The 16,078-nt window shown below is 45.8% G+C and overlaps 2 protein-coding genes across 6 annotated transcripts in view; one reads left to right on the top strand and one right to left on the bottom strand.

Annotated features, from left to right (window-relative positions):
- STK36 (serine/threonine kinase 36) overlaps window positions 1-8,935 on the bottom strand; it is a 28,586-nt gene extending 19,651 nt beyond the window's left edge. The window contains exons 1-6 of one of the 4 annotated variants that reach the window (XM_036858495.1): window positions 8,858-8,935; window positions 8,242-8,416; window positions 7,408-7,548; window positions 7,220-7,297; window positions 1,885-2,015; window positions 1,246-1,495 (exon numbers count right to left, since the gene is read on the bottom strand). In XM_036858495.1, the coding sequence (XP_036714390.1) occupies window positions 1,246-1,495; window positions 1,885-2,015; window positions 7,220-7,297; window positions 7,408-7,548; window positions 8,242-8,325 (684 nt within the window). In that variant the 5' untranslated portion in view covers window positions 8,326-8,416; window positions 8,858-8,935. The other 3 variants (XM_036858493.1, XM_036858496.1, XM_036858497.1) reach the window with 3 other exon arrangements.
- RNF25 (ring finger protein 25) lies at window positions 8,823-15,685 on the top strand. Of its 2 annotated transcripts, none has more exons than XM_036858499.1 (10): window positions 8,823-9,311; window positions 11,793-11,867; window positions 12,108-12,210; window positions 12,303-12,370; window positions 12,469-12,538; window positions 13,707-13,778; window positions 13,867-14,010; window positions 14,352-14,441; window positions 14,710-14,844; window positions 15,048-15,671. In XM_036858499.1, exons 1-10 carry the CDS (start codon window positions 9,271-9,273, stop codon window positions 15,624-15,626), a joined length of 1,377 nt encoding a protein of 458 aa, XP_036714394.1. In that variant the 5' UTR covers window positions 8,823-9,270; the 3' UTR covers window positions 15,627-15,671. The 2 variants fall into 2 exon arrangements, with proteins under 2 accessions (XP_036714394.1, XP_036714393.1); XM_036858498.1 differs by having other exon boundaries at window positions 9,240-9,311; window positions 14,349-14,441; window positions 15,048-15,685.
- Window positions 15,686-16,078: the final 393 nt, after the last annotated feature.

Here is a 16,078-nt window from a genome sequence, read left to right as displayed (position 1 = left end):
CACTGCCTCACCTCCTGGGGAGCCCCAATTCCTGTTCATGGACATTTTGGAACCCCAGAAGTAAAACCAGAAATCTCAATGTCAACAGCTTTGTGAAGAAGTGAAAAAAAACGAAGAGAAAGAGAGGGATGTCACCTTCACAATCATCTTCAGAAAGCAAACATTCAAGGGGGTCCCAAACTGCTCACTTTGCCCTCCCTTTGACTGCGGTTTGTTTGTGCTGGGTAGGAACAAATGCACTTACAGTTAAAAGCACACTCACACGCATAAGTCATTGTGTAAAGATGTGTTTGGGAGCACTCAAAAACAAATCTTTCAGCAAGTCTTCAGATGGTGGAGGGGCAGGGAGACTGTCTGAAAAGGGTACATCTGTTATGAGGTATCCTTGGGGAAATCCTCAATTGGGCCTGAAATAGGAATAGAAGGTACTAGTAGATTACGACCCCTGTTCTAAAACAAGGTGATCATTACACCTTGGCTCTTGCTGGAGATACCTGCATGTCTGCCCTAAGGAAAAAGGAATATCTTATGTATATCACCCACTTATGTTTCCTTTGTTTAGGTTCTTTTTGATAATTATTTGGGCCACCCCCAGCTAAATAGGTTGGGGAGAAACTTGTCTCTTTTCATCTTAGATAAAACAAAGGAAAGTTATAATGAGATTTTACTCTGGGAGAAGGCTGCATTTAAATTTTATTGAAGGCCCAAATCTTGCCCTAGATGAAAAATAAAAAAGGTCAACTCCTTTTCCTCCCTCCCACCCTCCCTCTGGCCTGCTGAGATTTAACTGCAAAAAACAGGCACCATCTCTATCCTCTGCCCCTAATCAGTGAGCTAGCCCCATTAGCCCTGGCCATTTGGATATCTAAAGATTCTTTCAGGAAGAGGACAGCTGTGTTGGCAAATCTAGAAATCATTCGGACATTGCATCTGATAGGAAATTAGTAGAATAGAGAGTGTGTAAAGGGACCAATATCTGTTTCTGGTGTCTTGAAATTACCTCTCCATTTTGATAAAGGACAGCCTGACCCAAGGAGGGGCTGCTACTCCCAAGTTGGGCACACCTTAGATCACCCTCCCAGAATAAGCCCCTGCAGTACAAAAGCAAGGCAGCTTGCCCCAGCTCCTGCATCAATTAAGTAACTGCAAAGTGCAGCCCCAGCTCTGGAAAAAAATTGTGGAAAAGGGAACAGGGCAGAGGGAGACAGGTTTCTGATGCAAAAGCAGTCTTTCAGTATTCATCACCTTGAAGCAAGGACTAATGGTGGGGGGCCAGCGCACAGGGTCCTTGAGAATGAGGCTGACCAGCTGAAAGATGCTCGTGGTATAGAAGGGAGGAGTGCCCACTGCCAGCTCATACAGTATGCAGCCCACAGACCAGAGGTCCGCGGTGTGGTCGTATGGTCGTTCCTCCACCAGCTCTGGAGACATGTAGAGTGGTGTGCCTTTAATGGATGTCAGCACCATCGTGTTGGTGCTCATAGCCCGGGCAAATCTGCAGTAGATGATGGAATCAAAATGGAAAAAGAAGATATTCAATAAAAACAAGAGAGACTTCCCTGGCGGTCCAGTGGTTAAGATGCTGTGCTTCCACTGCAGGGGGGCGTAGGTTCGATCCCTGGTCGGGGAACTCAGATCCAGCATGCAGTGGGGCGGGGCCAAAAAATAGATAGATAAATAAATAAATAATAAACACTAGAGCTGGTCACTGCTACCTACCACTGCGTGAGATATCCCCAACCTGAACAAAGAGACCATCTTCCAAGACCCAGCAGGAATCCCAGTCTCCAGCTCAGGTTCTAAAATGAGGCCCAAGGAAGTCAAGCATATGGTCTAAGGCTCCTTGCAGAACTGAAAGCAGAGACAGAAGGTCAGGCACCTCACCCAAAGTCACAGAGCTTTATGCCACCACCCTTGGCAAGGAGGATGTTCTGAGGCTTCATGTCTCGGTGGAGGATGCGGTGGGAATGCAGATAGTACAGGGCTGACACCAACTGGGCAGCAATGGCCTGAACCTAGGGGTCAAACAGTCAGGTGAGAGGAAGAAAGGAGAAGTCAGAGGAAGGAGTCTGCGGATGAGCCCAAAGACTCCACCCTAATACTACTGCTGATGTGATCTTCTCTTCCTTCCCTTTCTTCCGGAGCTTCACAAGATACCTTCCTTATTTCTTGCTCCCCTATTCATTCATTCTTTCATTTGTTCATTCATTCGTTCAAGGAAAATTTATTGAGTCTCACTAACTGCATGAACACATGCAAATTACCTTATGGCTCTTAGATTCATCATCTATCCATAAGGTGACAATAATGATACTACTTATTTCATAGGATCATTGTGAGGATTTAAATGAGTTAAAGCATGTAAAGTAACATATTGCTCAGAATGGTGCCTGGCACTTAGCATTCAATATATATTAGCTGTTATTAAATAAGACAAAGTCCCTTTTCTCAAGAGAAGTAGCCAGACAAACAAACAAGACTGACAAAACAAATAAGATGATGACTTACAAATAATTTTGAATGCTTGGAAGGAAACAGAATGCTGTGACAGGAAGTCCTGAAGGGGGCCTAGTTGCTAGAGTACAGAGAAATCCCTAGAATGAATATGGTTGGAGAATGTGTTCAACCAAATCCTACTGCTAACCACTGTGTCTTGGTGGTGATCATGCCTTAACCACAACGCTTATCCCTTCCTGCCTCTCTGGTACCACCACACTGGGCCTTCTTACCTAGAGGTGCCTAACAATAACAACAGCATTAATAATAGCTAGAAATATTGAACACTTGTGTCAGGCACTCTTTCAAACACTTTATAGGAATTAACTCATTAATCTTCACAATAGCCTTATGAGGTAGACATTATTATTATTTCCATTTTAAAATGAGGAAAGTGAGGGCAGACAGCAAAAGCAAGAAGAACTACAATCCTGCAGCCTGTGGAACAAAAACCACATTCACAGAAAGATAGACAAGATGAAAAGGCAGAGGGCTATGCACCAGATGAAGGAACAAGATAAAACCTCAGAAAAACAACTAAATGAGTGGAGATAGGAAACCTTCCTAAAAAGAATTCAGAATAATGATAGTGAAGATGATCCAGGACCTCGGAAAAGGAATGGAGGCAAAGATCGAGAAGATGTAAGAAATGTTTAACAAAGATCTAGAAGAATTAAAAAGCAAACACACAGAGATGAACAACACAATAACTGAAATGAAAAATACACTAGAAGGAATCAATAGCAGAATAACTGAGGCAGAAGAACGGATAAGTGACCTGGAAGACAGAATGGTGGAATTCACTGTTGCAGAATAGAATAAAGAAAAAAGAACAAAAAGAAATGAAGACAGCCTAAGAGACCTCTGGGACAACATTAAACGCAACAACATTCGCATTATAGGGGTCCAAGAAGGAGAAGAGAGAGAGAAAGGACGTGAGAAAATATTTGAAGAGATTATAGTCGAAAACTTCCCTAACATGGGAAAGGGAATAGCCACCTAAGTCCAGGAAGTGCAGAGAGTCCCATACAGGATAAACCCAAGGAGAAACACGCAGAGACACATAGTAATCAAATAGGCAGATATTAAAGACAAAGAAAAATTATTGAAAGCAGCAAGGGAAAAACTACAAATAACATACAAGGGAACTCCCATAAGGTTAACAGCTGATTTCTCAGCAGAAACTCTACAAGCCAGAAGGGAGTGGCATGATATACTTAAAGTGCTGAAAGGGAAGAACCTACAACCAAGATTACTCTACTCGGCAAGGATCTCATTCAGATTCGATGGAGAAATCAAAAGCTTTACAGACAAGCAAAAGTTAAGAGAATTCAGCACCACCAAACCAGCTCTACAACAAATGCTAAAGGAACTTCTCTAAGTGGGAAACACAAGAGAAGAAAAGGACCTACAAAAACAAACCCAAAACAATTAAGAAAATGGTCATAGGAACATACATATCGATAATTACTTTAAACGTAAATGGATTAAAAGCTCCAACCAAAAGACACAGGCTTGCTGAATGGATACAAAAACAAGACGCATATATATGTTGTCTACAAGAGACGCACTTCAGACCTAGGGACACATACAGACTGAAAGTGAGGGGATGGAAAAAGATATTCCATGCAAATGGAAATCAAAAGAAAGCTGGAGTAGCAATACTCATATCAGATAAAATAGACTTTAAATAAAGAATGTTACAAGAGACAAGGAAGGACACTACATAATGATCAAGGGATCAATCCAAGAAGAAGATATAACAATTATAAATATATATATGCACCCAACATAGGAGCACCTCAATACATAAGGCAACTGCTAACAGCTATACAAGAGGAAATCAACAGTAACACAATAATAGTGGGGAACTTTAACACCTCTCTTACACCAATGGACAGATCATCCAAACAGAAAATCAATAAGGAAACAAAAGCTTTAAATGACACAATAGACCAGATAGATTTAATTGATATTTATAGGACATTCCATCCAAAAACAGCAGATTACACTTTCTTCTCAAGTGTGCACGGAACATTCTCCAGGATAAATCACATCTTGGTTCACAAATCAAGCCACAGCAAATTTAAGAAAACTGAAATCATATCAAGACCACAACGCTATGATATTAGAAATCAGTTACAGGGAAAAAAACGTAAAAAACACAAACACATGGAGGCTAAACAATACATTACTAAATAACCAAGGGATCACTGAAAAAATCAAAGAGGAAATCAAGAAATACCTAGAGACAAATGACAATGAAAACACGATGATCCAAAACCTATGGGATGCGGCAAAAGCAGTTCTAAGAGGGAAGTTTATAGCTATACAAGCCTACCTCAAGAAACAAGAAAAATCTCAAGTAAACAATCTAACCTTACACCTAAAGGAACTAGAGAAAGAAGAACAAACAAAACCCAAAGTTAGCAGAAGGAAAGAAATCATAAAGATCAGAGCAGAAATAAATGAAATAGAAACAAAGAAAACAATAGCAAAGATCAATAAAACTAAAAGCTGGTTCTTGAGAAGATAAGCAAAATTGATAAACCATTAGCCAGACTCATCAAGAAAAAGAGGGAGAGGACTCAAATCAATAAAATTAGAAATGAAAAAGGAGAAGTTACAACAGACACCACAGAAATACAAAGCATCCTAAGAGACTACTACAAGCAACTCTATGCCAATAAAATGGACAACCTGGAAGAAATGGACAAATTCTTAGAAATGTATAACCTTCCAAGACTGAACCAGGAAGAAATAGAAAATATGAACAGAACAATCACAAGTAATGAAATTGAAACTGTGATTAAAAATCTTCCAACAAACAAAAGTCCAGGACCAGATGGCTTCACAGGTGAATGCTATCAAACATTTAGAGAAGAGCTAACACCCATCCTCCTCAAACTCTTCCAAAACATTGCAGAGGAAGGAACACTCCCAAACTCATTCTATGAGCCCACCATCACCCTGATACCAAAACCAGACAAAGACACTACAAAAAAAAGAAAATTGCAGACCAATATCACTGATGAATATAGATGCAAAAATCCTCAACAAAATACTAGCAAACAGAATCCAACAGCACATTAAAAGGATCATACATCTTGATCAAGTGGGATTTATCCCAGGGATGCAAGGATTCTTCAATATACACAAATCAATCAATGTGATACACCATATTAACAAATTGAAGAAGAAAAACCATATGATCATCTCAATAGATGCAGAAAAGCTTTTGACAAAATTCAACACCCATTTATGATAAAAACTCTCCAGAAAGTGGGCATAGAGGGAACCTACCTCAACATAATAAAGGCCAAATATGACAAACCCACAGCAAACATCATTCTCAATGGTGAAAAACTGAAAGCATTTCCTCTAAGATCAGTAACAAGACTAGGATGTCCACTCTCTCCACTATTATTCAACATAGTTTTGGAAGTCCTAGCCACGGCAATCAGAGAACAAAAAGAAATAAAAGGAATACAAATTGGAAAAGAAGAAGTAAAACTGTCACTGTTTGCAGATGACATGATACTATATTGAGAGAATCCTAAAGATGCCACCAGAAAACTACTAGAGCTAATCAGTGAATTTGGTAAAGTTGCAGGATACAAAATTAATGCACAGAAATCTCTTGCATTCCTATACAGTAATGATGAAAAATCTGAAGGAGAAATTAAGGAAACGCTCCCATTTACCACTGCAACAAAAAGAATAAAATACCTAGGAATAAACCTACCTAGGGAGACCAAAGACCTGTATGTAGAAAACTATAAGACACTGTTGAAAGAAATTAAAGATGATACCAACAGATGGAGAGATATACCATGTTCTTGGATTGGAAGAATCAACATTGTGAAAATGACTATATTACCCAAAGCAATCTACAGATTCAATGCAATCCCTATCAAATTACCAATGGCATTTTTTTACAGAACTAGAACAAAAAATCTTAAAATTTGTATGGAGACACAAAAGACCCCGAATAGCCAAAGCAGTCTTGAGGGAAAAAAACGGAGCTGGAGGAATCAGACTCCCTGACTTCAGACTATACTACAAAGTTACAGTAATCAAGACAATATGGTACTGGCACAAAAACAGAAATAGATCAATGGAACAGGATAGAAAGTCCAGAGATAAACCCACGCACCTATGGTCAACTAATCTATAACAAAGGAGGCAAGGATATACAATGGAGAAAAGACAGTCTCTTCAATAAGTGGTGATGGGAAAACTGGACAGCTACATGTAAAAGATGGAAATTAGAACACTCCCTAACACCATACACAAAAATAAACTCAAAATGGATTAAAGAACTAAATGTAAGACTGGACACTATAAAATTCTTAGAGGAAAACATAGGAAGAACACTCTTTGACATAAATCGCAGCAAGATCTTTTTTGATCCACCTCCTAGAGTAATGGAAATAAAAACAAACAAACAAACAAAAAATGAGGAAAGCAAACAAAGAGAAGTTAAAGTAACTTGCCCAAGAAGATCCAGCTAGAAAGCGGCAGACCCAACCTTTGTATTCAGAGATTTGGGTTCCAGCGTTCACATACTTTACTGTCACACCACACTGCCTCTACATATACCTAGACTCTTATATTTTACTTGGGAGTTTTCAAACTGGAGACTCTCCGTGCCCTCAGCTCTCGCTACCAGTCCTTAAACTGAGGAGAGGTCATGGGTGGAAGAAGTTTGAGCCAGGAATACCTGCTCTTCGGGAAGTTTTCCGTCATCTTCTAGGATCTGAAAAAGCTCTCCCTCAGCATAGTCTGTCACCACCACCACCTGCAGGGAGAAGGCAATGCTACTAATGGCTCCACATTTATGCATTTTGAGGCTGGGAAATTCCTGGGACCCTTCTTCTTGGCGAGAGGTGACCCAAAACCAAAGCGCACCTCTTTGTCAGTCTCAAAGCTGTCAAGCATATGCACAATATTGGGATGCCGCAGGCCCCGCATGATTTCAATCTCTCGTTGTAGATTCCTCAGCTCTTTCTCTGAGCGTCCCAATTTTGGAATGAACTTCAGGGCCACCACCTGTCAGTGGTAAGGTCAAGAGTCAAGGCCTAACCACACTATTGAAACATTAGCCTCAAAGGTCCAGAACGCAGACTTCAGATTGTTTGAGCAATTCTCACTATACTTGCTAGCCTCCCACTCGACTTTCCCCATGGTACCCTGGCCTTACCCAGGTTTCCCCTGCTCTCACCCTAGGAGGAAAGAGCCTCTGCCAGACAGATCCCTTTGGTGGATTCTGGGAAAAGAACTGGATAAAGAACTCAAGATTTAAGGGATTTAGGGGAAAGGGAAGGAAGGAAAAATGAAGAGGGAAGAATAGAGTTCAGGTGGTTTATCCCTTCCTGCATGGTATGATAGATAATAATATTAATAATAATAATAATTGTTGTTTACTAGGTGCCAAGCACTGTTCTAAGTGATTCAGTGTGACATCACACTTAATTCTTGTACCCCAATAAGACGCTGTTCTTATTTTCATTCTATAGATGAGGAAACTGAGACATAGAGAGGTTGAGTAACTTGTCTATAGTTCTAAGGCTAGAAAGTGGTGGAGCTGCGATTTGAACCCAAGTAATCCAATTTCAGAGCTCATATTCCATAAGTATGAAGGAATCAGTGTCCTAGGAATACAGTTCAGTATTCTGGCCCCATTCTCCACTGGAGTTGAGGGTGTGGAATACCACCCAAGAGATATCCCTCTTTGTTCACCACCTGAGCACTGTATTTTCTTCGACCCTTGTACACCCTCCCAAAAGAGCCTTCTCCAATCATCTCCAACACGTGGTACTTTTCCATGACAGAGATTTCAGGATCCCTCAGAAGGAAGGAGATAGAGATGGTGGTGAAGGGCTACAGCTCCAGGGACAGTTCCACACATCTGGGAGGCCTGGTTTGGGCATGGAAGAAAGGTTAACGTTAGCCGCCTTGCCTTTTCCTTTTTTTCATAACAATCCAGACCTCATAAACAAGGTAGGGTAGAGAATGGAAGGATGAGATCTTGGAGCAGAGTGCCTTCCGTGGTCCTCCCTCCTTTTCTCTTCCTGTCTCCCAACCCAACCTTGTTCCCACCCGACCCCGTGTCCCCCTTCCCCCTCCACCCAGCCTTGCCCACCCGACCACTGCCCCCTTCACCCAGCCTCTCCCCCTCACCCCACCCTCTCCACCCAGCCTCGCCCACCCGCCCCCGCCCCCGCCGCCCTCCATCCAGCCTCTCCCACCGACCCTGCCCCTTCCAGCCACCCCAAAGTTCCTGCCACTGCCAACCTCCTCAGCACCCCCGCCCACATCCCCGGCCCGCCGGCTTAGCGGACAGGAGCGCCTCTCTTACCCCAAGCCTAGGAGCTTCAAGCTCTTCAGGTCGAGGGACGCCGGCCCTGGCCTTCAGCCCCGCCCCTTCTGGCTGCCTTCGTATTTTGCCTGACTTGTCGTTCTTATCGTGGGACTTATCGTCCCACCCCCACTGCCGGTCTCTTTAGACTCACATTGTTACCAATTTTACTCGCTAGAACTGGTCAGAGGTTCGGAGGAACAGGCGTTCAGGGGTGTGGGAGAGACGGTGGGCCGCCCATAGGTACTTCCTAGGGCATTTCCGAACCATCCCTTGGCCCTCAGGACCATCTAAGGACCGGGAGTCTGCGGTTGCCTAGAAACGGCCGCTAGCTACTCTCCCTCCCCTGCTTTACTTTCCGCCTCCGACTGCCCGGAGGCTATTTCCGGTTCCGGCTGCGGGCCGCAGAAGACATGGCGGTGTCTGCGTCGGCAGCTGCAGGGGAGGAGGACTGGTAACTTTGGGGTCATGGGCTTTGGAGGACCGCCTGGATCCGGTCCGGGGGACTAGCGGCAGCCGCGGACGGTCCGTACGGCGGGGGCGTGGGGCGGGGAGAGGGATGAGGGATGGCAGAGACGCTTACATCTCTTCCTAAGAGAGTTCTGGACTGGGGAGCGGATGGGTGGAGGGGCACTGGTCTGACCCGGAGACCGCATCAACGCCGGCCTGGCTAGTTCGGGCCGCGCCTTATCAGGTTCGATCCTCCGGCTTCACCCCGTCCCATTCTCGCCTTCTGAAGTGAATTTGCTCAGGGTCCCGGGGGATACCTGTTTATCAGATCTCCGCCCCCCTCCCCGTACCTTTTACTTCCCAGAACCGATGTCCTCCAGTTCCCGTCCCCCTTTCCCCTCGGATCGGACTATTTCCGCTGAGGCTTTCCGCAACCTTCTCCCTTCCCGGCAGCACTAATGAGGACTGTTGTCTGAATAAAGCTTTACACCTCACAAAAAGCGCTCCTAGTCCTTCTCTCAAGCATTCTTCACAAGCGACCAGAACATGGAAGGACTCTGGGATTTGGAAATAGATAAATGTGGGTTCACATCGTATTTTGTTAGCTGTGTGATGCTGACCAGGCCACCTAGCTTCTGTGAGTCAGTGTCCTCAGCTGTAAAAAAAAAAAAAAAAAGTGGGTGTGGCATCCACCTCAGAGAAGGATCTGAGAGGATCAAGATGGATTTGTAACATACCTAAGCCTCCTTTTCATTAATAACTCTGAGGTGTAGGCACCTGAGGAGACTAAATGAGGCCTGAAGAGGTAAAATGAGTTGCCAAAAGGTACATAGTTATGACTAGGAATCCAGGTTGTCAGACTCCAAACCTTATGTTCTTAGTTCTAGGACATTCTACAGTTCCACCTTCCCTTTTTTGGTCATCATCTTACCACTATCCCACCCCATATCTCACATCCAGGGCCCAAGTCACAGGTAGGGTGGGTGAAGTATTGAAGGGCTTCTTGATGCAGGCTACACCTCAGTGTTTCATAGGTTCAGGGAGCCCAGCCAGTGCTGGCCTTTTCTGAGACCATCCAGACTTGCTGTTTTCAACCTGTTCAGGGGGAATTTAAGATTCTGAGGGGACACGTTGGTGCCTTGGCGAGGGCCGTATTGATTGTACAACCAGCCTGCGGTGCTCTAAGACTCCAACGCTCATGTCAACCAAAAGTACTCAACTGTTACCTACGTTATCTATATTTTCAGGTGTCTGCCTAAGACTTAAAAAGACTTTAAAATTTTTTGAGAATCACTCTCTCTCTATATATACACATACACATGTATACACACACACACCCACACACACATGTATGTCACACTAGGGCAGCCCTGCTCTTGGTGAAGAAGGGGCAATATAACTATAAGAAAGCAAACCAAGCATGTATCTTTCCATGTATTATCTGGGTAAAGCTGTGGCCTCAAGCCAGTAACTCATCTTCAGTGGCATTACAACTGCTGTTTCTGTGATTAAACATGTGTGTCCTCTGAGGGATGGCAGAGACACTGAAATCTCTTCCTAAGAGAGTTCTGGACTGGGGAGCGGGTGGGTGGAGGGGCCACTGGATCCTGACCTGCACAAGTTGATCTAGATCAGTCAGACAGCAGGGATTATAAATACATTGAATATTAACTACAACCTTCTCTCTTTCCTTTTATGGGAGAAGGTTAATACAAATAGGAAAAAAAGAGAACACAGATTAGCTACTATGGCCAAGATACTATTAGGCACTTGACATAAACAAATCACCTTTCATCCTCACGATAACTGTGGAGAGTGGGTGGTAATATCTATATGTGGTGGACAGGGTAATTCAGGCTTACAGATATAAGTAACTACCCAGATCACATAGCTGGTAAGTGATTGGTACCTGTTACTCGTTCCAAGGCTGATGGCTCTTCCACTACAGCACAGCCTTTACAGCATGTAGATCTGTTCTGTTCAGGTTGGTATCTCCTTTGAGGAGGTTTACAGTGACTGGTATTGGCAGTGTGTGTAGACACTGGGATCCATGAATGGTGTAGGGAAAGCCAGGAGTGGTATTGGTAACCTTAATGCTAATCAATAGATGTCATATTTCTGGGTCAGAGAGATGGCCACTAAGGAACAACCAACAGTACAATGAAACTTAAACAGGGAGTCAGGAAATCTAGCTTGGGTCTCAGTCCTGCCTCTGTTAAGCCTTGAGATTTGGGCTAGTCTTTTCACCTTCTTGGGAATCTGTTTCCTCATCTATTGGCAGAAATGATCTCTAAAACTGATTCCTGTGCTTTCTACCTGGCCACTTGACAAATTAAGGAAACATGTTTCCCCCATTTTTATGGAGGTTAGCAAGAGAATGCACTCACGCAGATTGCCATTTTTCTACAAAGCCAGCCTTCATTGGCCTTAGTAGGCTTTAATAGGGAGAGTTGTAATGGTGAGTCAATCTCCCCTGTCTCTCTAGGGTCCTTCCCTCTGAAGTTGAAGTGTTAGAGTCTATCTATCTGGATGAACTACAGGTGGTCAAAGGAAATGGCAGGTACGTATTCAACTAGAGGTGGGCAGGAGTCCCCTTGGTAGTAAGAGGATTCTGTGCAGTATCGTGGGCCTTGATTTGAGCTAATATTTCTGTCATGTAGACAGTCTATTCCTTTAATCACCCCAAAGAAAGAGGCTGATGCTCACTTCCTCTGCCCGCTTTACTCTCTCACCCCCATCCTCCCCAGCCCTCAAGTCCCTGCCCAGTCACATCCCAGGTCTCCACTTCATCCACCTGCAGATCATCACCATGGGAGATCTGCATCACCCTGCACCCCGCCACTGCAGAAGACCAGGATTCACAGTATGTCTGCTTCACTCTGGTGCTTCGGGTCCCAGCACAGGTGAGGCCTCTACTTTATGGCAGCAAAGGGAGGAAGGGGAGAGGCCTTGGGGTGGAGAGCATTAGCAGTAGCGTGGTATTTTCTCTCTCTAGTATCCCCATGAGGTGCCACAAATCTCTATCCGTAACCCCCGAGGACTCTCAGATGAACAGATCCACAAGTAAGTCGGGCTGGTCAGAGCAGGGAAAATTTGGGATACAGCTCAGTCTGGTGAGGGAAGGGGGCAGGCCTAATGTTTGCTTTGCCCTGTCCCCACAGGATCTCACAGGCGCTGAGCCACATGGCTGAGGCTGGGCTGGGTACTGCCATGCTCTATGAACTCATCGAGGTGAGAGGTGTGCTAGCCTGGGGAAATGTCCTTGCCTTCCAGCTAGAGCAGTTTCTTTCAAGGGAGGCCATGGGCCTAGAATCTTAAATATGTCTGGAGACATTCATTTAGTTCTTGTTTAGGTAAGCCTAAACTGCTCCAGAAAGGTGAGACTCTCTTCTGTTTCAAAAAATCTCCCGAAAGACAGTTCCATAGCTTCCCCAAGTTGCCTATTCCAGCATCGTGACAGAAAATTTTTTTTCCTCTTTAACTTGAATTTTTCGTGCTTCGTTATCAGTGCATTTCTTGTTCTCTTGGCATTGGCAACTGAAAATGGCAAGAGAGCTTGCCTGGAGGGTGTAGCCATAAATGAACATTTGAAGGCTAGTCTGCCATTGGAGCTGACTAGAAAAAGTCATGGTTCTTTTCCTCAAAGAGTTTCTACCCTAGTGAAGGAAACAACCCACATGAAACTATGCCTAGAGCTACAAGTTAATATACACAGCTAACTTTTGTTGTTTGAGATCAAAAACACAAATACAGTCTTGTTTTCCTCTACTTTGAGTTTTTAAGAAAAATGTTCAGAAAAGAATGAAGGTGGGTGGCCTGGAGTCAGAGTGAGCATAGACCACTGTAGCATTTCTGAGTCAGGCCTCCACGATGCAGCTTTGAACTTTGTGGAATTCCAGAGTATTAGCTATTCAAACAACAGTGCAAATGCGTATTTCGTAGCTCAACCTGATGCCTTTTGAATTCTCTGTCCGTTTGGGGTGTCCATGGCTTCACTTTCTTTCTGAAAGCTGACTCCAGAACAGGCTCATTGAGGGAGTGATATTCAAAGGGGGATAACCAGGAAAGGCCTCCCAGAAGATGTGAGTTTTAATTGAACATTTTTTTTCTCTCTAAGGTATTTTGTTTTCATCCCCAAGATGTATTAAAAGTGACTTAATGAGTAGAAAAACAATTAAATTGGATTTTGAAGCTGGGTAGATTTGGGGGGAGGGCTGTGGGCATGGAGGAGGATTGATTCCAAGCAGAGGGAGCATCGCCAAGACAGAAATGCATGAACACAAGGCCAGCTGGCTCAGTGGGAGACAGCCCGCCAGGCACTCCTGGGAGTAGTCGACAAGCTTCACTCACAGTTCTGGCCCCTGCCTCCCTATTTGAACAGTGTCTTCTCTCCTCTCAGAAAGGGAAGGAAATTCTCACAGATAACAACATCCCCCATGGCCAGTGCGTCATCTGCCTCTATGGTTTCCAGGTGGGTTACTCTCTTGGGACCTGGGGGTCGGCTGTGACAGACAGTGGAGGGCTCGGGGAGAGCTCTGACACAGTGCCTTACCCTCCAGGAGAAGGAGGCCTTTACCAAAACAACCTGTTACCACTACTTCCACTGCCACTGCCTGGCTCGGTACATCCAGCACATGGAGCAGGAGCTGCAGGCCCAGGGACAGGAGCAGGAACAGGAATGGCAGCATGCCGCAACCAGACAGGTCGACCTGCTGCCCCCGCTCGCTTGACTCTCATACCCTCTTCTATCCCTCCACTCCAGGGCCGCCTTAGCCTTTTCAGGGTCATAGGTACCTTTGAGATTAACGAAAGGTCACCTTTGTCCAGGAAAAAGGGGCATCCTTATACATACACGTAATCATATTGCACACGGTTTCAGAGGGTTCCCAGACCTCTAGTTAGGCAGCCCCTGCTTTGCTCCCCCTCACTGCTGAACAGATATTCCTATGCCCCTCCGTCCCAGCCCTCTACAGATGCGGCTGGGCAGCTGGCAAGCACCCTAGGCTGGGAAGCAGGGGTGCGATTTCGCCTCTCTTTTCAGAAGGCCGTTGGTGTGCAGTGCCCGGTGTGCAGAGAGCCACTCGTGTACGATCTTGCCTCGCTGAAAGCAGCCCCTGAACCCCAGCAGCCCGTGGTAAGGGAACTTGCTGCTCATCTGATGATAATGGCATCTTGTCTGCTTTGAATGGGGTCTCTGGAATTGGCCTCAAGCTGCCTGCGCCCTCTCTGTAAAGCTATGGCCCCCAGCAGAAGTCCAAAACTCTGTTCGGGAGCCCAGTCTGAGGGATAAAACCAAGAACCTTGAGCAGATCTCCTGAGGCAGTCCTGGAAGAGCTGGGGTTTCGAGTCTGCCTTCTCCTGTTTATTCTTCTCTCCGTGCCATTCTGCTCCTTTCCCTCCAGGAGCTGTACCAGCCCGATGCAGAGAGCTTGCGCCAGCAAGAAGAGCGCAAGAGGCTCTACCAGAGACAGCAGGAGAGGGGGGGCATCATTGACCTTGAGGCTGAGCGTAACCGGTACTTCATCCGCCTCCAGCAGGTGAGGGAAGGGTTTCCCACTCCTCCCCTTATGACACCAACCTTCCTACCAACACCCCTCTGCCGTGGCCCTTGGGTGAGCTTTGTTCTACCCTGGGAGGTTATAGGCTGATGGCGGTCGGCTCAGATTCTAGGTGAGGGGCCTGCGGTTCCCCGCTTTGAGGAACTGCATCCCCTTCACTGCATCTGCTCACTTCCTTCTAGCCTCCTGCCCCTTTGGAACCCGAGTCAGCTGTAGATGCCTCCGGAGGATCCCACCCACCCAGTACCCTTGCCACCGAACAGTCCACCTCATCAACTGCTCAGACCACCCTGTCAGCTCCTCTGCCTGTGGCCTCCCAGTACACATGTGAGAAGATTCCAGGGGCTGGGCGAAATCAGCAAAAGCTGGGCGAGACCCAGAAAGCTATGCTAGATCCTCCCCGGGCCAGTCGAGGTCCCTGGAGACAGCCTGAACGGAGGCACCTAAAAGGAGGGGAGTGCAATGCCCTCAAAGGTACCAGTGACACCCAGGAACTGCCACCTCCTGAGGGGCCCCTCAAGGAGCCCATGAACCTAAAGCCAGAGTCCTGTAACCAAGGGGTTGAAGGTCCTCCCCAGGAAAAGGGGCATGGCAACTGGCAGGGTCCCCCGCCCCGCAGGACTCGCGACTGTGCCCGCTGGGAGCGCTCCAAGGGTCGGACACCGGCTTCTTCCTACCCCCGCCTGCCTCGGGGTCGGGGAGCCTACCGGCCTGGTCCTCGAAGAGAGCCCGTGAGCCTCGAATCGGAGGATGGTTCCTAGCAGTACTGTGGGGGGCGGGGGGGGACAATAAAGAGATTGGCCTTGTTTGGCTTTCCTTACTCAGTAGTGCTTAGCCTGTGAAGTATGGCTCTCTTTCTGAATTCCCAGCAAGACGAGCATGGGAGAGTTGCCGCAATCTTGCTCTGAAGTCTGTTCTCCCAAGAAATCGGGGTCTGGATAAAGAGGAGTCTGATATCTCAGCTAGTATAGTGGATTCCAAGGAAAACTAGTGGAGGCCAACATCTAAGAATATGCAGGACCCACCCTGCCCATAACCCACTGTGCATACGCCCACATCTATCTATCTGTCTGTCTATACTTGAGTATCTTGAGGTGGAGGGTGGTACTTTCCTGTTTACTACAGTCTCTCTTCTTCCCCCTTTGTCTAAGGGAGGCTGTGCCCCCAGCATTTGCATATGTGGACACCTGATGGCCCCTGAAGGCATCTGTGT

This window comes from Balaenoptera musculus, chromosome 7 (assembly GCF_009873245.2).
Source record: "Balaenoptera musculus isolate JJ_BM4_2016_0621 chromosome 7, mBalMus1.pri.v3, whole genome shotgun sequence".
NCBI classification, from domain to species: domain Eukaryota; kingdom Metazoa; phylum Chordata; class Mammalia; order Artiodactyla; family Balaenopteridae; genus Balaenoptera; species Balaenoptera musculus.
The sequence above is the reverse complement of the archived record's forward strand: the minus strand, read 5'-3'. Positions and strand labels throughout refer to the sequence as shown.